The 22,174-nt window shown below is 48.5% G+C and overlaps 1 protein-coding gene across 3 annotated transcripts; it reads right to left on the bottom strand.

Annotated features, from left to right (window-relative positions):
* Positions 1 to 986: 986 nt before the first annotated feature.
* ZFTRAF1 (zinc finger TRAF-type and ring finger containing 1) lies at positions 987 to 21,916 on the bottom strand. Of its 3 annotated transcripts, none has more exons than XM_085572730.1 (4): positions 21,526 to 21,914; positions 11,705 to 11,943; positions 7,868 to 8,079; positions 987 to 1,403 (listed from the first exon to the last, which is right to left on the bottom strand). In XM_085572730.1, exons 1-4 carry the CDS (start codon positions 21,865 to 21,867, stop codon positions 1,012 to 1,014), a joined length of 1,185 nt encoding a protein of 394 aa, XP_085428856.1. In that variant the 5' UTR covers positions 21,868 to 21,914; the 3' UTR covers positions 987 to 1,011. The 3 variants fall into 3 exon arrangements, with proteins under 3 accessions (XP_085428856.1, XP_085428857.1, XP_085428858.1); XM_085572731.1 differs by lacking the exon at positions 987 to 1,403 and adding an exon at positions 1,959 to 2,335 and having other exon boundaries at positions 21,526 to 21,916; XM_085572732.1 differs by lacking the exon at positions 987 to 1,403 and adding an exon at positions 2,478 to 3,123 and having other exon boundaries at positions 21,526 to 21,916.
* Between the last annotated feature and the right edge of the window lie 258 nt (positions 21,917 to 22,174).

Genomic DNA, 22,174 nt, shown 5'->3' with positions numbered 1-22,174 from the left:
TTTTTGATGGTTCCACCCATTCTTTGATGGTTCCCACCCATTTTTTAATGGTTCCCACCCATTCTTTGATGGTTCCAACCCATTCTTTGATGGTTCCAACCCATTTTTGATGGTTCCACCCATTCTTTGATGGTTCCACCCATTCTCTGATGGTTCCCACCCATTCTTTGATGGTTTCAACCCATTCTTTGATGGTTTCAACCCATTCTTTGATGGTTTCCACCCATTCTCTGATGTTTCCAACCCATTTTTGATGGTTCCACCCATTCTTTGATGGTTTCCACCCATTTTTTCATGGTTCCCACCCATTCTTTGATGGTTCCCACCCATTCTTTGATGGTTCCAACCCATTTTCGATGGTTCCAACCCATTTTTTGATGGTTTCCACCAATCCTTTGATGGTTCCAACCCATTTTTGACGGTTCCAACCCATTCTTTGATGGTTCCACCCATTTTTTGATGGTTTCCACCCGTTTTTTGATGGTTCCCACCCATTCTTTGATGGTTCCAACCCATTTTCACCACTTCCCACCCATTTTTTGATGGTTCCAACCCATTTTTTGATGGTTCCAACCCATTTTTGATGCTTCCAACCCATTTTTTGATGCTTCCAACCCATTTTTGATGCTTCCAACCCATTTCCACCACTTCCCACCCATTTTTGATGGTTCCAACCCATTCTTTGATGGTTTCCACCCATTTTTTGATGGTTTCCACCCATTCTCTGACGTTTCCAACCCATTTTTGATGGTTCCAACCCATTCTTTGATGCTTCCCACCCATTTTTGATGCTTCCAACCCATTTCCACCACTTCCCACCCATTCTTTGATGCTTCCAAGCCGACTCCATCCGCTCACCGCCATCTTTCGTCTCTCCCAACCCATCCCCACCGCCCCGGCGCCGTTTCTCTTCCACCTCTTCCACCGCCGCCGCCAAAAAAAAACCAAACCCACCCCACCAGCAGAAGAAGAAGAAGGAGGAGGAGGAGGAGGAGAAGAAGAAGTCACATTTCATTTTTGGATCTGGAATAGAAAAAGGCGCAGGTTGATGTTCTTGGCCGCCAGCAGTTTGTTGCACTCCACCGAGTCGACGATGGGCAGCGCCACGTAGTCGGTCTCGTTGGTCTCGTTGCTGAAGACGAAGTGGTAGATGACGGGGCGGATCTTCACGTCGTCGTAGGGCCCCTCGAGCAGGAGGAAGGAGCACTCCATGGGCGAGTTGACCTTGCTCTTGAGGATCAGCTGGAAGCTCAGCGTGCGCTTGCAGGACAGGTTGGGGTTGCGCTCGGAGTCGTTGACGCGCGCCTTCAGCACCCACGTCTGGTTGAGGACGGTGAGGCGCGGCGTCTCGTAGTAGAGGCGCGTGATGAAGTCGTCGGTGCGGTACGGGCGGAACTGCACCTCTGGTGGGGGAGAGAAAGTTTGGGGTGAGAGAGGGGAGAAGGTTGGGAGAAGATCGGGAGAACACTGGGAGAACATCAGGAGAACTTTGGGAGAACATTGCGAGAACTTTGGGAGAACATCGGGAGAACATTGAGAGAACATCGGGAGAACATCGGGAGAACATTGAGAGAACATCGGGAGAACGTCGGGAGAACATTGCGAGAACTTTGGGAGAACGTCGGGAGAACATTGAGAGAACTTTGGGAGAACGTCAAGAGAAGGTCGGGAGAACGTTGGGAGAACATTGGGAGAACGTCAGGAGAACATTGAGAGAACATCAGGAGAACATCAGGAGAACATCAGGAGAATGTAGGGAGAACATTGGGAGAACATTGGGAGAACACTGGGAGAAGGTCAGGAGAACTTCAGGAGAACATTGGGAGAAGGTCGGAAGAACGTTGGGAGAACATTGGGAGAAGGTCGGGAGAACATTGGGAGAAGGTCAGGAGAACATTGAGAGAACATCGGGAGAACATCAGGAGAATGTAGGGAGAACATTGGGAGAACATTGGGAGAAGGTCAGGAGAACTTCAGGAGAACATTGGGAGAAGGTCGGAAGAACGTTGGGAGAACATTGGGAGAAGGTCGGGAGAACATTGGGAGAAGGTCAGGAGAACATTGAGAGAACATCGGGAGAACATCAGGAGAATGTAGGGAGAACATTGGGAGAACATTGGGAGAATGTCAGGAGAAGGTTGGGAGAACATTGGGAGAAGGTCGGGAGAACGCTGGGAGAACGTCAGGAGAAGGTCGGGAGAAGGTCGGGAGAAGGTTGGGAGAACATTGGGAGAAGGTCGGGAGCACCAGGTCTGGTTGAGGACAGTGAGGCGCGGCGTCTCGTAGTAGAGGCGCGTGATGAAGTCGTCGGTGCGGTACGGGCGGAACTGCACCTCTGGTGGGGAGAGAAAGTTTGGGGTGAGAGAGGGGAGAAGGTTGGGAGAAGATCGGGAGAACACTGGGAGAACATCAGGAGAACTTTGGGAGAACATTGCGAGAACTTTGGGAGAACATCAGGAGAACATTGAGAGAACATCGGGAGAACATCGGGAGAACATTGGGAGAACTTTGGGAGAACGTCGGGAGAACATTGAGAGAACTTTGGGAGAACGTCAAGAGAAGGTCGGGAGAACGTTGGGAGAACATTGGGAGAACGTCAGGAGAACATTGAGAGAACATCAGGAGAACATCAGGAGAACATCAGGAGAATGTAGGGAGAACATTGGGAGAACATTGGGAGAACATTGGGAGAAGGTCAGGAGAACTTCAGGAGAACATTGGGAGAAGGTCGGAAGAACGTTGGGAGAACATTGGGAGAAGGTCGGGAGAACATTGGGAGAAGGTCAGGAGAACATTGAGAGAACATCGGGAGAACATCAGGAGAATGTAGGGAGAACATTGGGAGAACATTGGGAGAAGGTCAGGAGAACTTCAGGAGAACATTGGGAGAAGGTCGGGAGAACATTGGGAGAATGTCAGGAGAAGGTTGGGAGAACATTGGGAGAAGGTCGGGAGAACGTTGGGAGAACGTCAGGAGAAGGTCGGGAGAAGGTCGGGAGAAGGTTGGGAGAACATTGGGAGAAGGTCGGGAGCACCAGGTCTGGTTGAGGACAGTGAGGCGCGGCGTCTCGTAGCAGAGGCGCGTGATGAAGTCGTCGGTGCGGTACGGGCGGAACTGCACCTCTGGTGGGGAGAGAAAGTTTGGGGTGAGAGAGGGGAGAAGGTTGGGAGAAGGTCGGGAGAAGGTTGGGAGAAGGTTGGGAGAACATTGAGAGAACGTCAGGAGAACATTGCGAGAACTTTGGGAGCACGTCAGGAGAACATCGGGGGAACATTGGGAGAACATTGGGAGAACATCAGGAGAAGGCTGGGAGAAGGTTGGGAGAACATTGGGAGAACGTCAGGAGAAGGTTGGGAGAAGGTTGGGAGAACATTGAGAGAATGGGAGAACGTCAGGAGAACGTCAGGAGAACATCGGGAGGACGTCGGGAGAACATCAGGACAACATTGAGAGAACTTTGGGACAACATTGAGAGAACATCGGGAGAACGTCAGGAGAACATTGGGAGAACCTCAGGAGAACTTTGGGAGAACGTCGAGAGAACATTGGGACAACATTGGGAGAACTTTGAGAGAACTTTGGGAGAACATCAGGAGAACGTTGGGAGAATGTTGGGAGAACATTGGGAGAACATCGGGAGAACTTCAGGAGAACGTCAGGAGAACATTGGGAGAAGGTTGGGAGAACATTGAGAGAACGTCGGGAGAACTTCAGGAGAACGTCAGGAGAACTTTAGGAGAACATTGGGAGAACGTCAGGAGAACGTCAGGATAACGTTGGGAGAAGGTCGGGAGAACGTCGGGAGAACGTTGGGAGAACTTCAGGAGAACTTTAAGAGAACATTGGGAGAACGTCAGGAGAACGTCAGGAGAACGTTGGGAGAAGGTCGGGAGAACATTGGGAGAAGGTCAGGAGAACTTCAGGAGAACATTGGGATAGGGTGGGAATTGTCGCTGAGTTCCTGCTCAGCGCAACGTTCTGGAAGCCATCGATGGAATCTACAAGGATTCATCCTTGTCCTACAGAATTCCCAAAATTATCACCAGATCCTACAAGGATTCATCGTTGTCCTACAGAATTCCTGGAATTCTCATGGGATCCTACAAGGATTCATCATTGTCCTACAGAATTCCTGGAATTCTCATGGGATCCTACAAGGATTCATCGTTGTCCTACAGAATTCCTGGAATTCTCATGGGATCCTACAAGGATTCATCATTGTCCTACAGAATTCCCAAAATTATCACCAGATCCTACGAGGATTCTCCAGGATCCTACAGAATTCCTGGAATTCTCATGGGATCCTACAGGGATTCATCGTTATCCTGCAGAATTCCCAAAATTATCACCAGATCCCAAAAAAATGTCACCAGGATCCTACAGAATTCCCGGAATTATCATTGGATCCTATACGGATTCACCAGGAGCCTGGAGAATTCCTGGAATTATCATCAGATAAAGCACCTTCAAAAAACCCTTGGAGAACCTCATAAAACCTCCGGAAAACCTCAAAAAACCTTCAGAAAACCCTGGAAAACCCTTGGAGAACCATGGAAAACCCTTGGAGAACCCCAAAAAACCTTCAGAAAACCATGGAAAACCTTCAGGAAACCATGGAAAACCCTTGGAGAACCATGGAAAACCCTTGAAGAACCCCAAAAAACCTTCAGAAAGCCATGGAAAACCTTCAGAAAACCCTGGAAAACCCTTGGAGAACCATGGAAAACCCGTGGAGAACCCTAAAAAACCTTCAGAAAGCCATGGAAAACCTTCAGAAACCAATGGAAAACCCTTGGAGAACCATGGAAAACCCGTGGAGAACCCTAAAAAACCTTCAGAAAGCCATGGAAAACCTTCAGAAACCAATGGAAAACCCTTGGGAACCCCATAAAAACCTTGGAAAACCATGGAAAACCCTTGGAGAACCTTCAGAAGACCCCAAAAAACTTATGGAAAACCATGGAAAACGCTTGGAGAACCCTTTAAAACCTTCATAAAACCATGGAAAACCCTTGGAGAACCCCATAAACCTCCAGGAAACCTCAAGAAACCTTCAAAAAAACCTTCAAAAAACCCCAAGAAACCTTCAGAAAACCACCCAAATTTCGTGGAATTTTGGGAATTTTGGGAAAACCATGGAAAACCCTTGGAGAACCTTCAGAAGACCCCATAAAACTTTTGGAAAACCATGGAAAACCCTTGGAGAACCCCATAAACCTTCAGGAAACCTCAAGAAACCTTCAAAAAAACCTTCAAAAAAACCTTCAAAAAACCCCAAGAAACCTTCAGAAAACCACCCAAATTTCATGGAATTTTGGGAAATTTGGGAATTTTGGGATTTTTCTGGGGGTTCCCGTGCCGGTGTAGCCGATCTTCTCGAAGCTGAGCAGGCTGAAGATGCTGTTGTAGAGCTGCATCTCCTTTTCCAGAAAAACCCAGGAAAACTTGGGAAAACCCCAAAAAAACGTTTGGAAAACCTTCAGAAAACCCTGGAAAACCTTCACGAAACCATGGAAAAGCCTTGGAGAACCCCATGAAAACCTTGGAAAACCATGGAAAACCTTGGAAAACCATGGAAAACCCTTGGAGAACCTTCAGAAGACCCCAAAAAACCTTCATGAAACCTCAAGAAACCTTCACGAAACCATGGAAAACCCTTGGAGAACCCCACAAAACCTTTGGAAAACCTTCAGAAAACCCTTAGAGATCCTCAAAAAACCTTCGGAAAACCATGGAAAACCCTTGGAGAACCTTCAGAAGACCCAAAGAAACCTTCATGAAACCATGGAAAATCCTTGGAAAACCTTCAGAAGACCCCAAAAAACCTTCAGGAAACCATGGAAAATCCTTGGAAAACCTTCAGAAGACCCCAAAAAACCTTCAGGAAACCATGGAAAATCCTTGGAAAACCTTCAGAAGACCCCAAAAAACCTTCAGGAAACCATGGAAAACCCTTGGAGAGCCCCATAAAACCTTTGGAGAACCATGGAAAACCCTTGGAGATCCCCAAAAAGCCTTTGGAAAAGCATGGAAAACCCTTGGAGAACCCATAAAACCTTCATAAAACCACGGAAAACCTTCAGAAACCAACGGAAAACCCTTGGAGAACCCCATGAAACCTTCATAAAACCATGGAAAACCTTCAGAAACCAACAGAAAACCCGTAGAGAACCTCATGAAACCTTCAGAAAACCCCATAAAACCTTCAGAAATCAACGGAAAACCCTTGGAGAACCATGGAAAACCCATGGAGAACCCATAAAACCTTCGTAAAACCATGGAAAACCTTCAGAAACCAACGGAAAACCCTTGGAGAACCCATAAAACCTTCAGAAACCAATGGAAAACCCTTGGAGAACCCATAAAACCTTCATAAAACCACGGAAAAACTTCAGGAAACCATGGAAAACCCTTGGAGAACCCCATAAAATCTTCGGAAAACCCCATAAAACCTTCAGAAACCAATGGAAAACCCTTGGAGAACCATGGAAAACCCTTGGAGAACCCGTAAAACCTTAATAAAACCATGGAAAACCCTTAGAGAACCTCATGAAACCTTCAGAAAACCCCATAAAACCTTCAGAAACCAATGGAAAACCCTTGGAGAACCATGGAAAACCCTTGGAGAACCTCATGAAACCTTCAGAAAACCCCATAAAACCTTCAGAAACCAACGGAAAACCCTTGGAGAACCCATAAAACCTTCAGAAACCAATGGAAAACCCTTGGAGAACCCATAAAACCTTCATAAAACCATGGAAAACCTTCAGAAACCAACAGAAAACCCTTGGAGAACCTCATGAAACCTTCAGAAAACCCCATAAAACCTTCAGAAACCAATGGAAAACCCTTGGAGAACCATGGAAAACCCTTGGAGAACCCATAAAACCTTCCTAAAACCATGGAAAACCTTCAGAAACCAACGGAAAACCCTTGGAGAACCTCATGAAACCTTCCTAAAACCATGGAAAACCTTCAGAAACCAACGGAAAACCCTTGGAGAACCTCATGAAACCTTCAGAAAACCATGGAAAACCTTCAGAAACCAATGGAAAACCCTTGGAGAACCCCATAAAAACCTTCAGAAAACCATGGAAAACCTTCAGAAACCAATGGAAAACCCTTGTAGAACCATGGAAAACCCTTGTAGAACCCATAAAACCTTCAGAAAACCCCATAAAACCTTCAGAAACCAACGGAAAACCCTTGGAGAACCTCATGAAACCTTTGGAAAACCCCATAAAACCTTTGGAGAACCATAGAAAACCCTTGGAGAACCATGTAAAACCCTTGGAGAACCCATAAAACCTTCCTAAAACCACGGAAAACCTTCAGAAACCAACGGAAAACCCTTGGAGAACCCATAAAACCTTCATAAAACCACGGAAAAACTTCAGGAAACCATGGAAAACCCTTGGAGAACCCCATAAAACCTTCAGAAAACCACGGAAAACCCTTGGAGAACCATGGAAAACCCTTGGAGAACCCATAAAACCTTCATAAAACTATGGAAAACCTTCAGCAACCAACGGAAAACCCTTGGAGAACCTCATGAAACCTTCGGAAAACCCCATAAAACCTTTGGAGAACCATAGAAAACCCTTGGAGAACCATAGAAAACCCTTGGAGAACCCATAAAACCTTCCTAAAACCATGGAAAACCTTCAGAAACCAACGGAAAACCCTTGGAGAACCATGGAAAACCCTTGGAGAACCCATAAAACCTTCAGAAAATCCCATAAAACCTTCAGAAAACCATGGAAAACCCTTGGAGAACCCCATAAAACCTTCAGAAAACCCCATAAAACCTTCATAAAACCGTCAAAATGCGGTGGAATTTTTGGGAATTCTGGTGGGTTCCCGTACCGGTGTAGCCGATCTTCTCGAAGCTGAGCAGGCTGAAGATGCTGTTGTAGAGCTGCATCTCCTTCTTGCGCGTTTGGTCCATCTCGTCCAGGATCTCCATCAGCTCGTTGCCCGTCTTGGTGGGGTGGGAGCAGGCGGCCTCGTGCACCGAGAGCTCGTGGAAGGGACCCTGCCAGGGGCAGCCGATCCGCTGGAACTTGCACCGCGTCACCCTGCGGAAAACGCGGAATTCCGGGGATTTGGGGAATTTTTGGGGAATTTTGGGGGATTTTTGGGGATTTTTGGGATTTTTTGGGGGAATTTTGGGGAATTTTTGGGTATTTTTTTGGAATTTTTGGGTATTTTTTAGGAATTTTGGTGGGGTGAGAGAGGTGGGAAAGGCGGGAAATTTGGGAGAGAAATGGGAAACCGAAGTGGGAAATTTGGGATAAATGTGGAAAATCGGAGTTGAAAATTTGGGAGAGAAATGGGAAAATTTGGGAGAGAAATGGGAAATCAAGAGTGGGAAATTTGGGATAAAAATGGGAAAATTTGGGAGAGAAATGGGAAATCAAGAGTGGAAATTTGGGATGGAAATGGAAAATCAGAGTGGGAAAATTTGGGAGAGAAATGGAAAATCAAGACTGGGAAATTTTGGGGAAAATTGGGGAAATTTTGGGGGAATTTTTGGGGAATTTGGGGGAATTTTTGGGGAAATTTTTTGGGAGTTTTGGGGGAATTTTGGGGGAATTTTGGGGGAATTTTGGGGGAATTTGGGCACCGAGAGCTCGTGGAAGGGACCCTGCCAGGGGCAGCCGATCCAATGGGACTTGCACCGCGTCACCCTGCGGAAAACGCGGAATTCCGGGGATTTTGGGGAATTTTTGGGGATTTTTGGGGGGATTTTTGGGGAATTTTTTGGAATTTTTGGGTATTTTTTTGGAATTTTTGGGTATTTTTTAGGAATTTTGGTGGGGTGAGAGAGGTGGGAAAGGTGGGAAATTTGGGAGAGAAATGGAAAACCGAAGTCGGAAATTTGGGATGAAAATGGAAAATCAAGAGTGGAAATTTGGGATAAAAGTGGAAAATCAGAATGGGAAATTCGGGACAAAAATGGGAAAATTAGAGAGAAAAATGGGAAATCAGAGAAGGAAAATTGGGATAAATGTGGAAAATTGAGAATGAAAATTTGGGATAAAAATGGAAAATCAAAGTTGGAAATTTGGGAGAGAAACAGAAAATTTGGGAGAGAAATGGGAAATCAAGAGTGGAAATTTGGGATAAAAATGGAAAATCAGAGTGGGAAATTGGGAGAGAAATGGAAAAATTTGGGAGAAAAATGGAAAATCAAGAGTGGGAGATTTTGGGGAAATTTGGGGGGAATTTTTTGGGAATTTTTGGGAATTTTGGGGGAATTTTCGGGAATTTTTTGGAAATTTCTGGGGAATTTTTGGGGGATTTTTGGGAATTTTTGGAATTTTTCGGGATGTTTGGTTGGGTGGGAGCGGCGGGAAAGGTGGGAAATTTGGCAGAGAAATGGAAAATCAAGCGTGGAAATTTGGGAAAGAAACGGGAAAATTTGGGAGAGAAACGGGAAAATTGAGAGTGAAAATTTGGGATAAAAGTGGAAAATCAGAGTGGAAATTTGGGATGAAAATGAAAATCAAGGGTGGAAAATTTGGGAGAGAAATGGGAAAATTTGGGATGAAAATGGGAAAAGTTGGGAGAGAAATGGAAAAGCAGAGTGGGAAATTTGGGATAAAAGTGGAAAAAACAGATTGGAAAATTTGGGATAAAAATGGAAAATCAAAGTCGGAAATTTGGGATGAAAGTGGAAAATCACAAGTGGAAATTTGGGATAAAAATGGAAAATCAAGAGTGGAAATTTGGGAGAACTTTTAGGTGGGAAACCAACCCGAAACCGCCAAAAACCACCACAAAACCCCCAAAAATCCCAAAAAGAATTCCCAAAAAATTCCCAACCTCTCCTAACAATTCCTCTGGTGCTGCTCCCAGGAACATCTCAAGAACTTTTAGGTGGGAAACCATCAGGAAAACACCAAAAAACCACCACAAAAATCCCAAAAATCCCAAAAAAATTACCGAAAAATCCCAAAACATTCCAAAAAATCCTAAAAAAATCCCAAAATCTATTCTCCATCTCTCATCTATCCTCACGCTCTCTTTGGTGGCTCTCCAAGGAACATCTCAAGAACTTTTAGGTGGGCAACCATCGCGAAACCGCCAAAAACCACCATGAAACCCCCAAAAATCCCAAAAAAATCCCAAAAAATCCCCAAAAAATTCCCAACCTCACCTAACACTTCCTCTGGTGCTGCTCCAAGGAACATCTCAAGAACTTTTAGGTGGGAAACCATCCCGAAACCACCAAAAATTACCAAGAAACCCCCAAAAAATCCCCAAAATTCACCAAAAATCACCACAAAACCTGGAAAAAAAATCCCCAAAAAAATCCCAAAAAATTCCCAAAACATTCCCGAACTTCCCGACCTGTCCTGGCACTCCTCCTTCTGGAGTCACTCGAGCAGAGCAGAGGAACTGGTGCTGCTCCAAGGAACATCTCAAGAACTTTTAGGTGGGCAACCATCGCGAAACCGCCAAAAACCACCACAAAAATCCCAAAAATCCCAAAATCTCCCAAAAAATCCCAAAAAATTCCCAACCTCTCCTAACCCTTTCTCTGCTGCTACTCCAAGGAACATCTCAAGAACTTTTAGGTGGGAAACCATCCCAAAACCACCAAAAACCACCAAAATCCACCAAGAAACCCCCAAAAATCCCAAAAAATCCCAAAAAATTCCCAACCTCTCCTAACCCTTTCTCTGCTGCTGCTCCAAGGAACATCTCAAGAACTTCTAGGTGGGCAACCATCGCGAAACCGCCAAAAACCACCACAAAACCCCCAAAAAACCCAAAAAATCCCCAAAAATTCCCAAAAAATTCCCAACCTCTCCTAACCCTTTCTCTGCTGCTGCCCCAAGGAACATCTCAAGAACTTTTAGGTGGGCAACCATCGCGAAACCACCAAAAAACACCACAAAACCCCCAAAAAAATCACCAAAATTCACCAAAAATCACCAGAAAACCTGGAAAAAAAATCCCCAAAAATTCCCAAAACATTCCCGAACTTCCCGACCTGTCCTGGCACTCCTCCTTCTGGTGTCGCTCGAGCAGGGAGCGGGGGAACTGGCGGGCGCAGAAGCCGCACTCGGCCGGCGGCTCGCTGACCGCCTTCTCCACGGCCGCGTCCCACCGGCACCAAAGCGGCACCAAATCCCACAGCACCTCCCCAAAATCCCAAAAATTCCAGCCAGGATTCCCAAAATCCAGCCCAAATCCCGCTCCGAACGTTCCCAGTCCTCAGACATCCTCACGCTGCTGCTGGTGGAGCTCCAAGGAACATCTCAAGAACTTTTAGGTGGGCAACCATCGTGAAACCACCAAAAACCACCACAAAACCCCCCAAAATCCCAAAAAATCCCAAAAAATTCCCAAAAAATTCCCAACCTCACCTAACACTTCCTCTGGTGCTGCCCCAAGGAACATCTCAAGAACTTTTAGGTGGGCAACCATCGCGAAACCGCCAAAAACCACCACAAAACCCCCAAAAAACCCAAAAAATCCCCAAAAATTCCCAAAAATTCCCAACCTCTCCTAACCCTTTCTCTGCTGCTGCCCCAAGGAACATCTCAAGAACTTCTAGGTGGGCAACCATCGCGAAACCGCCAAAAACCTCCCGAAAACCACCAAAAAACCACCGAAAATCACCAGAAAACCTGGAAAAAAATCCCCAAAAAAATCCCCAAAAATTCCCAAAACATTCCCAAACTTCCCGACCTGTCCTGGCACTCCTCCTTCTGGTGTCGCTCGAGCAGGGAGCGGGGGAACTGGCGGGCGCAGAAGCCGCACTCGGCCGGCAGCTCGCTGACCGCCTTCTCCACGGCCAGGTTGCGGCAGCAGAGGCTCTTGGAGATCTCGCAGCGGCAGTTGGGGCACGTGGCCTGCTCCTCCTTCAGCCGCGAGTCGGCCAGCAGGTGGATGAAGCAGCCCGCACACATCAGGTGCCCGTTGGTGCACTGCGGGATTCCAAAAAAAAATTGGGAATTTTTAGGGATTTTTAGGGATTTTTAGCAGTGGTGGAATGTGTTGTTGGGGTTGGAGAAGGGAAACTGAGGCACGGTTGGTGATGCTGGTGGTGGAGCTCAATTGATTCCCAATTTTCCCCATTGGAACTCCCCATTGGAATTTCCCATTGATTCCCAATTTCCCAGTGGAATTTCCCACTGGAATTTCCCATTGATTCCCCATTAATTCCCCATTTCCCATTGATCCACATTGATCGCCATTGATTCCCAATTCCTCATTGGAATTCCACATTGATTCCCCATTGGAATTTCCCATTGGAATTTCCCATTGGAATCCTCCATAGATTCCCTATTCCCCATTGGAATTTCCCACTGGAATTCCCCATTTCCCATTGATTCCCCATTGATTCCCCATTGATTCCCAATTCCCCATTGATTCCCCATTGATTCCCAATTTCCCCATTGGAATTCCCCATTGATCCCCAATTCCCAATGGAATTTCCCATCCATTCCCATTTCCCAGCAGGTGGATCAAGCAGCCCGCGCACATCAGGTGCCCGTTGGTGCACTGCGGGATTCCAAAAAAAAATTGGGAATTTTTAGGGATTTTTAGGGATTTTTTAGGGATTTTTAGGGATTTTTAGCAGTGGTGGAATGTGTTGTTGGGGTTGGAGAAGGGAAACTGAGGCACGGGGCGGGCATTTGATTCCCCATTGGTTCCGCACCTCCCACTGGACATTCCCACTCATTCCCTATTTCCCATTGGAATTCCCCATTGGAATTCCCCATTAATATTTCCCATTAATGCCCCATTTCCCATTGATCCCTATTGATTCTCCATTGATTCCCAATTTCCCATTGGAATTCCCCATTGATTCCCCATTGATCCCCAACTCCCATTGGAATTCCCCATTGATTCCCAGTTCCCCATTGGAATTTCCCAGTGGAATTCCCCATTGATCCCAAATTTCCCATTGGAATTCCCCATTAATTCCCCATTTCCCATTGATCCCCATTGATTCCCAATTTCCCATTGGAATTCCACATTGATTTCCCATTGGAATTTTCCATTGGAATTCCCAAATGGAATTCCCCATTGGAATTCTCCATTGATTCCCATTTCCCCATTGATTCCCCATTGATTCCCAATTTCCCCACTGGAATTCCCCATTGATCCCCAATTCCCAATGGAATTTCCCATCCATTCCCATTTCCCAGCAGGTGGATGAAGCAGCCCGCGCACATCAGGTGCCCGTTGGTGCACTGCGGGATTCCAGGAAAAAATTGGGAATTTTTAGGGATTTTTAGGGATTTTTTAGGGATTTTTAGGGATTTTTAGCAGTGGTGGAATGTGTTGTTGGGGTTGGAGAAGGGAAACTGAGGCACGGTTGGTGATGCTGGTGGTGGAGCTCAATTGATTCCCAATTTCCCATTGGAATTCCACATTGATTCCCCATTGGAATTTTCCACTGGAATTTCCCCATTGGAATTCCCCGTTGATCCCCAATTTCCCATTGGAATTCCCCATTGATTCCCCATTTGCCATTGATCCACATTGATCACCATTGATTCCCAATTCCCCATTGGAATTCCCCATTGGAATTTCCCATTGGAATCCTCCATAGATTCCCTATTCCCCATTGGAATTTCCCACTGGAATTCCCCATTTCCCATTGATCCCCATTGATTCCCCATTGATTCCCCATTTCCCATTGATTCTCCATTGATTCCCAATTCCCCATTGATTCCCCATTGATTCCCAATTCCCCATTGGAATTCCCCATTGGAATTTCCCATTGGAATCCTCCATAGATTCCCTATTCCCCATTGGAATTTCCCACTGGAATTCCCCATTTCCCATTGATCCCCATTGATTCCCCATTGATTCCCCATTTCCCATTGATCCACATTGATCGCCATTGATTCCCAATTCCTCATTGGAATTCCCCATTGGAATTTCCCATTGGAATTTCCCATTGGAATCCTCCATAGATTCCCTATTCCCCATTGGAATTTCCCACTGGAATTCCCCATTTCCCATTGATCCCCATTGATTCCCTATTGATTACCAATTTCCCATTGATTCCCCATTGATTCCCAATTTCCCCATTGATTCCCCATTGATTCCCAATTTCCCCACTGGAATTCCCCATTGATCCCCAATCCCCATTGGAATTTCCCATCCATTCCCATTTCCCAGCAGGTGGATGAAGCAGCCCGCGCACATCAGGTGCCCGTTGGTGCACTGCGGGATTCCAAAAAAAAATTGGGAATTTTTAGGGATTTTTAGGGATTTTTATGGATTTTTAGCAGTGGCAGAATGTGTTGTTGGGGTTGGAGAAGGGAAACTGAGGCACGGTTGGTGATGCTGGTGTTGGAGCTCAATTGATTCCCAATTTTCCCCATTGGAACTCCCCATTGGAATTTCCCATTGATTCCCAATTTCCCAGTGAAATTTCCCACTGGAATTTCCCATTGATTCCCCATTAATTCCCCATTTCCCATTGATCCACATTGATCGCCATTGATTCCCAATTCCTCATTGGAATTCCACATTGATTCCCCATTGGAATTCCCCATTGGAATTTCCCATTGGAATCCTCCATAGATTCCCTATTCCCCATTGGAATTTCCCACTGGAATTCCCCATTTCCCATTGATTCCCCATTGATTCCCCATTGATTCCCAATTCCCCATTGATTCCCCATTGATTCCCAATTTCCCCATTGGAATTCCCCATTGATCCCCAATTCCCAATGGAATTTCCCATCCATTCCCATTTCCCAGCAGGTGGATCAAGCAGCCCGCGCACATCAGGTGCCCGTTGGTGCACTGCGGGATTCCAAAAAAAAATTGGGAATTTTTAGGGATTTTTAGGGATTTTTTAGGGATTTTTAGGGATTTTTAGCAGTGGTGGAATGTGTTGTTGAGGTTGGAGAAGGGAAACTGAGGCACGGGGCGGGCATTTGATTCCCCATTGGTTCCGCACCTCCCACTGGACATTCCCACTCATTCCCTATTTCCCATTGGAATTCCCCATTGGAATTCCCCATTAGTATTTCCCATTAATTCCCCATTTCCCATTGATCCCTATTGATTCTCCATTGATTCCCAATTTCCCATTGGAATTCCCCATTGATTCCCCATTGATCCCCAACTCCCATTGGAATTCCGCATTGGAATTCCCCATTGATTCCCAGTTCCCCATTGGAATTTCCCATTGGAATTCCCCATTGATCCCAAATTTCCCATTGGAATTTCCCATTGGAATTCCCCATTGATTCCCCATTTCCCATTGATCCCCATTGATTCCCAATTTCCCATTGGAATTCCCCATTGATTCCCAATTCCCCATTGGAATTTCCCATTGGAATTCCCCATTGATTCCCCATTTCCCATTGATCCCCATTGATTCCCAATTTCCCATTGGAATTCCCCATTGATCCCAAATTTCCCATTGGAATTTCCCATTGGAATTCCCCATTGATTCCCCATTTCCCATTGGAATTCCCCATTGATTCCCAATTCCCCATTGGAATTTCCCAGTAGAATTCCCCATTAATTTCCAATTTCCCATTGATCCCCATTGATCCCCAATTTCCCATTGATTTCCGATTGATTTCAATTCCCTTTGATCCTCATTTATTCCCCATTAATTCCCTATTGATCCCCATTGATCCCCATTCCTACTGATCCTCCATTGATTCCCCATTGATTCCCAAATTTCCCATTGATCCCCCATTGATCCCCATTGATTCCCAATTTCCCATTGATCCCCATTGATCCCCATTCCCACTGATTCCCCATTGATTCCCCATTGATTCCCAATTTCCCATTGATTCCCCATTGATTCCAAATTTCCCATTGATCCCCATTGATCCCCATTCCCACTGATCCCCCATTGATTCCCCATTTATTTCCAATTTCCCATTGATCCCCATTGATCCCCAATTTCCCATTGATCCCCATTGATCCCCATTGATCCCAAATTTCCCATTGATCCCCATTGATCCCCATTGATCCCCAATTTCCCATTGATCCCCATTGATCCCCATTGATCCCTAATTTCCCATTGATCCCCATTGATCCCCATTGATCCCCAATTTCCCATTGATCCCCATTGATCCCCATTGATCCCTAATTTCCCATTGATCCCCATTGATCCCCATTGATCCCCAATTTCCCATTGATCCCCATTGATCCCCATTGATCCCCATTGATCCCTAATTTCCCATTGATCCCCATTGATCCCCATTGATTCCCAAATTTCCCATTGATCCCCCATTGATCCCCATTGATTCCCAAATTTCCCATTGATCCCCATTGATCCCAAATTTTCCATTGGTCCCCATTGATCCCCATTGATCCTCATTGATCCCCATTGATCCCAGGCTGGAATCAGATCTGGGATTTAATTAATCCCAGGATTTAATTAAAATCTGCATTTAATAAACTCTGTCATTATTAAATCCCAGGATTTAATTAAATCGGGATTTAATTAAATCTGGGTTTAATTAATCCCAGGATCAAATTAAAATCTGCATTTAATTAAGTTTGTCTTTAATTAATCCCAGGATTTGTTTAAAATCTGGATTTAATTTAATCTGGGTTTAATTAATCCCAGGATTTAATTAAACCTGGGATTTAATTTAATCTGGGTTTAATGCCAGGATGGGATCAGATCCATTAATTAATCCAGGGATTAATTAATTCTGGAGTCTCGCTAATCCCAGGTTTAATGAACCCCTGGATTTAATTCCATCCTGGCATTAATTAATCCCGGGATTAATTAAATCCCAGGATTAATTAAATCCCAGAATTAATTACATCCCTGATTTAAGTAATTAAATCCCAGGTTTAATTAATCCCTGGATTTAATCCCATCCTAGGATTAATTAACCCCAGAATTAAATGAATTTAATTAATTAATTAACTAGTCCCAGAGCTAACTAATCAATCCCTGAACCAATCAATCAATCAATTAATCAATTAATTTGATCACAATTTGGGGTTAATTAATCACAATTTTAATTAATCCCAAAATTAATTAACAAATCCAAGCTTTAATTAACTACATTAATTAATTTAATTACTTAATTAACAAACCCCAGACCTACCTAATCAATCCCTGAACCAATCAATCAATTAATTGGATCCAAATTTGCAATTAATTAATCCCATCTTTGATTAACAAATCCCAGTTTTAATTAATTCAATACATTTCATTTAATTAATTTAATTACTTAATTAACAAACCCCAGACCTAACTAATCGATCCCTGAAGCAATCCACCAATCAATTAATTGTATTCCAATTTGGGATTAATCAATCCCATCTTTAATTCAATTAATTAAATTAGTTAATTTCATTAATTAACAACTCCCAGTTTAAATTAATTCAATTAATTTCATTTCATTGATTTAATTAATCTAAATAAATTACTTAATTAACAAACCCCAGACCGAACTAATCAATCCCTGAACCGATCAAATAATTGGATCCCAATTTTGGATTAATCAGTCCCAGCTTTAATTTAATTAATTTAATTCCTTATTTAATTCAGTTAATTAAGAAATCCCAGTTTTAATTAATGTAATTAATTAATCCAATTAAATCCATTTATTCAATTACGTCATTAAGCCCAGACCTAACTAATCAATCCCTGAATCAATCAATCAACCAATCCATCAACCAATCATTCAATCAATCAATCAATCATTAATTGGCTCCATTATTAATTAATCCCCAATTAATTCCTCCAGCCTCGCCTTGGTGGCCCTGAGGACAGTTTGGTGGCCCAGGGAGGTGACAGGGACACCCAAGGGTGACAGGGCCACCCAAAGGTGACAGGGACACCCAAGGGTGACAGGGACACCCAAGGGTGACAGTGCCACCCAAGGGGGTGACAGGGACACCCAAGGGGGTGACAGGGACACCCAAGGGTGACAGGGCCACCCAAGGGGGTGACAGGGACACCCAAAGGTGACAGAGACACCCAAGGGTGACAGGGACACCCAAGGGTGACAGGAACACCAAAGGTGACAGGGACACCCAAAGGTGACAGGGACACCCAAGGGTGACAGGGACACCCCAGGGGGGTGTGGCAGTGCCACCTCAGCTCTGTCCCCATGTCCCCAAGAGGGTGGCACTGTCCCCACGCCCCCAAATCCCTCTCCCCTGTCCCCAAGGGGTGTCCCAGTGCCACCACCACGTGTCCCCATGTCCCCAAATCCCCTCAGGACGTCTCCTGGTGCCACCTGGGGGTGTCCTGGTGCCACCAGCACTGTCCCCATGTCCCCAAATTCCTGTCCCATGTCCCCACAGGGATGTCCTGGTGCCACCACCACTGTCCCCATGTCCCCAAATCCCCAAATCCCTGTCCCATGTCCCCAAATCGATGTCCCCATATCCCCAAGGGGTGTCCTGGTGTCCCCACAGGGGTGCCCCAGTGCCACCACCTCCTGTCCCCAAATCCCCAAATCCCCAAATCCCCAAATCCCTGTCCCATGTCCCCAAGGGGTGTCCTGGTGTCCCCACAGGGGTGCCCCAGTGCCACCACCTCCTGTCCCCATGTCCCCAAATCCCCAAATCCCCAAATCCCTGTCCCATGTCCCCAAGGGGTGTCCTGGTGTCCCCTAGGGGTGTCCTGGTGCCACCTGGGGATGTCCTGGTGCCACCAGTGCCTGTCCCCAAATCCCTGTCCCACGACTCCAAATCCCTGTCCCCATGTCTGCAAGCGATGTCCCCATGTCCCCAAATCCCTGTCCCATGTCCCCACAGGGGTGTCCTGGTGCCACCACCACTGTCCCCATGTCCCCAAATCCCCATCCCACGTCCCCAAATCCCTGTCCCCATGTCCCCAAATCTCCAAATCCCTGTCCCTGTCCCCACACGGGTGTCCCAGTGCCACCACCACTGTCCTCACGTCCCCAAATCCCCAAATCCCTGTCCCCAAATCGATGTCCCCACGTCCCCAGTGCCACCACCTCCTGTCCCCATGTCCCCAAATCGATGTCCCCATATCCCCAAGGGGTGTCCTGGTGTCCCCAAGGGGTGTCCCAGTGCCACCACCACTGTCCCCATGTCCCCAAATCCCCAAATCCCTGTCCCCAAATCCCCAAATCCCTGTCCCATGTCCCCACAGGGGTGTCCCGGTGCCACCCCCAGTGTCCCCATGTCCCCAAATCCCTGTCCCATGTCCCCACAGGGGTGTCCCAGTGCCACCACCACTGTCCCCATGTCCCCAAATCCCCAAATCCCTGTCCCCATGTCCCCGGTGCCACCCCCACTGTCCCCATGTCCCCAAATCCCCAAATCCCTGTCCCCAAATCGATGTCCCCATATCCCCAAGGGGTGTCCTGGTGTCCCCAAGGGGTGTCCCAGTGCCACCACCTCCTGTCCCCATGTCCCAAATCCCTGTCCCCAAATCCCCATGTCCCCAAATCTCTGTCCCAAAATCCCCAAATCCCTGTCCCCATGTCCCCAGTGCCACCCCCAGTGTCCCCATGTCCCCAAATCCCCAAATCCCTGTCCCCTGTCCCCACAGGGATGTCCCGGTGCCACCACCACTGTCCCCATGTCCCCAAATCCCCAAATCCCTATCCCCAAATCCCTGTCCCCATGTCCCCGGTGCCACCACCACTGTCCCCATGTCCCCAAATCCCTGTCCCCTGTCCCCAAGGGGTGTCCCAGTGCCACCACCACTGTCACCATGTTCCCAAATCCCTGTCCCCAAATCGATGTCCCCATATCCCCAAGGGGTGTCCCAGTGCCACCACCTCATGTCCCCATGTCCCCATGTCCCAAATCCCTGTCCCATGTCCCCACAGGGGTGTCCCGGTGCCACCCCCACTGTCCCCATGTCCCCAAATCCCCAAATCCCTGTCCCCATGTCCCCAGTGCCACCCCCACTGTCCCCATGTCCCCAAATCCCCAAATCCCTATGCCCAAATCCCTGTCCCCATGTCCCCAGTGTCACCCCCAGTGTCCCCATGTCCCCAAATCCCCAAATCCCTGTCCCCAAATCGATGTCCCCATATCCCCAAGGGGTGTCCTGGTGTCCCCAAGGGGTGTCCCAGTGCCACCACCACTGTCCCCATGTCCCCATGTCCCCAAATCGATGTCCCCATATCCCCAAGGGGTCTCCCAGTGCCACCACCACTGTCCCCATGTCCCAAATCCCTGTCCCCCGTCCCCAAGGGGTGTCCCAGTGCCACCACCACTGTCCCCATGTCCCCAAATCCCTGTCCCCATGTCCCCAGTGCCACCCCCACTGTCCCCATGTCCCCAAATCCCCAAATTCCTGTCCCCAAATCCCTGTCCCCATGTCCCCAGTGCCACCCCCAGTGTCCCCACGTCCCCAAATCCCCAAATCCCTGTCCCCATGTCCCCAGTGCCACCCCCACTGTCCCCATGTCCCCAAATCCACAAATCCCTGTCCCCAAATCCCTGTCCCCATGTCCCCAGTGCCACCCCCAGTGTCCCCATGTCCCCAAATCCCCAAATTCCTGTCCTCAAATCCCTGTCCCCATGTCCCCATGTCCCCATGTCCCCAAATCCCTGTCCCCAAGGGGTGTCCCAGTGCCACCCCCACTGTCCCCATGTCCCCAAATCCCCAAATCCCTGTCCCCATGTCCCCAGTGTCACCCCCAGTGTCCCCATGTCCCCAAATCCCCAAATCCCTGTCCCCAAATCCCTGTCCCCATGTCCCCAGTGCCACCACCACTGTCCCCATGTCCCCAAATCCCCAAATCCCTGTCCCCTGTCCCCAGTGCCACCCCCAGTGTCCCCATGTCCCCAAATCCCTGTCCCCATGTCCCCAGTGCCACCCCCACTGTCCCCATGTCCCCAAATCCCCAAATCCCTGTCCCCAAATTCCTGTCCCCATGTCCCCGGTGTCACCCCCAGTGTCCCCATGTCCCCAAATCCCTGTCCCATGTCCCCAAGGGGTGTCCCAGTGCCACCACCACTGTCACCATGTTCCCAAATCCCTGTCCCCAAATCGATGTCCCCATATCCCCAAGGGGTGTCCTGGTGTCCCCAAGGGGTGTCCCAGTGCCACCACCTCCTGTCCCCATGTCCCAAATCCCTGTCCCCAAATCCCCATGTCCCCAAATCTCTGTCCCAAAATCCCCAAATCCCTGTCCCCTGTCCCCACAGGGGTGTCCCAGTGCCACCCCCAGTGTCCCCATGTCCCCAAATCCCCAAATCCCTGTCCCCATGTCCCCAGTGCCACCACCACTGTCCCCATGTCCCTAAATCCCTGTCCCATGTCCCCACAGGGGTGTCCCAGTGCCACCACCACTGTCCCCATGTCCCCAAATCCCCAAATCCCTGTCCCCATGTCCCCAGCGCCACCCCCAGTGTCCCCATGTCCCCAAATCCCCAAATCCCTGTCCCCAAATCGATGTCCCCAGCGCCACCCCCAGTGTCCCCAAATCCCCAAATCCCTGTCCCCATGTCCCCAGTGCCACCACCACTGTCCCCATGTCCCCAAATCCCCAAATCCCTGTCCCCATGTCCCCAGCGCCACCCCCAGTGTCCCCACGTCCCCGTCCCCCGTTCCCCCCGTACCTGGTAGACGGAGGCCTTGGGCAGGTCGAGGCACACGGTGCAGCAGAGCACGGAGTGCAGCCGCTCCTCCAGCTTCACGCTGCCCGCCGCCCCCTCCGCGCCGCCGCCGCCGCCGCCGCCGCCGCTGCCGGCCGCCCTCAGCCGCTTCTTGGGCGGCGCGTCCGGATCGCCGCCCGCCTCCAGCAGCAGCGCCGCCGCCTCCTCGCCGCTCTCCGCCGCTCCTCCTCCTCCTCCTCCTCCGCTGATCCCGGCCGCGGGTGCGGGAGCGGGCGCCGAGGGGGCGGAGGGAGCGGCGGGGCCGCCGCCATCGCGCTCCTCCGGCCCCGACATCGCCGCCGCCATCGCCGCCTCACCCCGCCGCCATCTTGGCCGCCCTCACGGCTTCCTCCCTCCCGCCCTCCCTCGGGGGGGGGGGTGTGGTGCGGCCAATGGGAAGCGGCCAGGGGCGGGGCGAGGGGGGAGGGAGCCAATGGGATTGGGAGGAGGGTGGAGCGATGGGTGAGGCGGCCAATGGGAGGGGGAGGTGGGCGGTGGGATGGGGAGGGACGGTGGGGGTGGTGGGGGCGGGGCTCGGTGACGTCACGGAAGGGGTGGGCCAATGGGAGGGGTGGGGGCGGGGCTTGGGGGGAGAGGGCGGGGGGCGCGCGGG

This window comes from Lonchura striata, chromosome 2 (assembly GCF_050655825.1).
Source record: "Lonchura striata isolate lonStrDom1 chromosome 2, ASM5065582v1, whole genome shotgun sequence".
NCBI lineage: Eukaryota > Metazoa > Chordata > Aves > Passeriformes > Estrildidae > Lonchura > Lonchura striata.
This window is presented reverse-complemented; position numbering and strand designations above follow the sequence as displayed.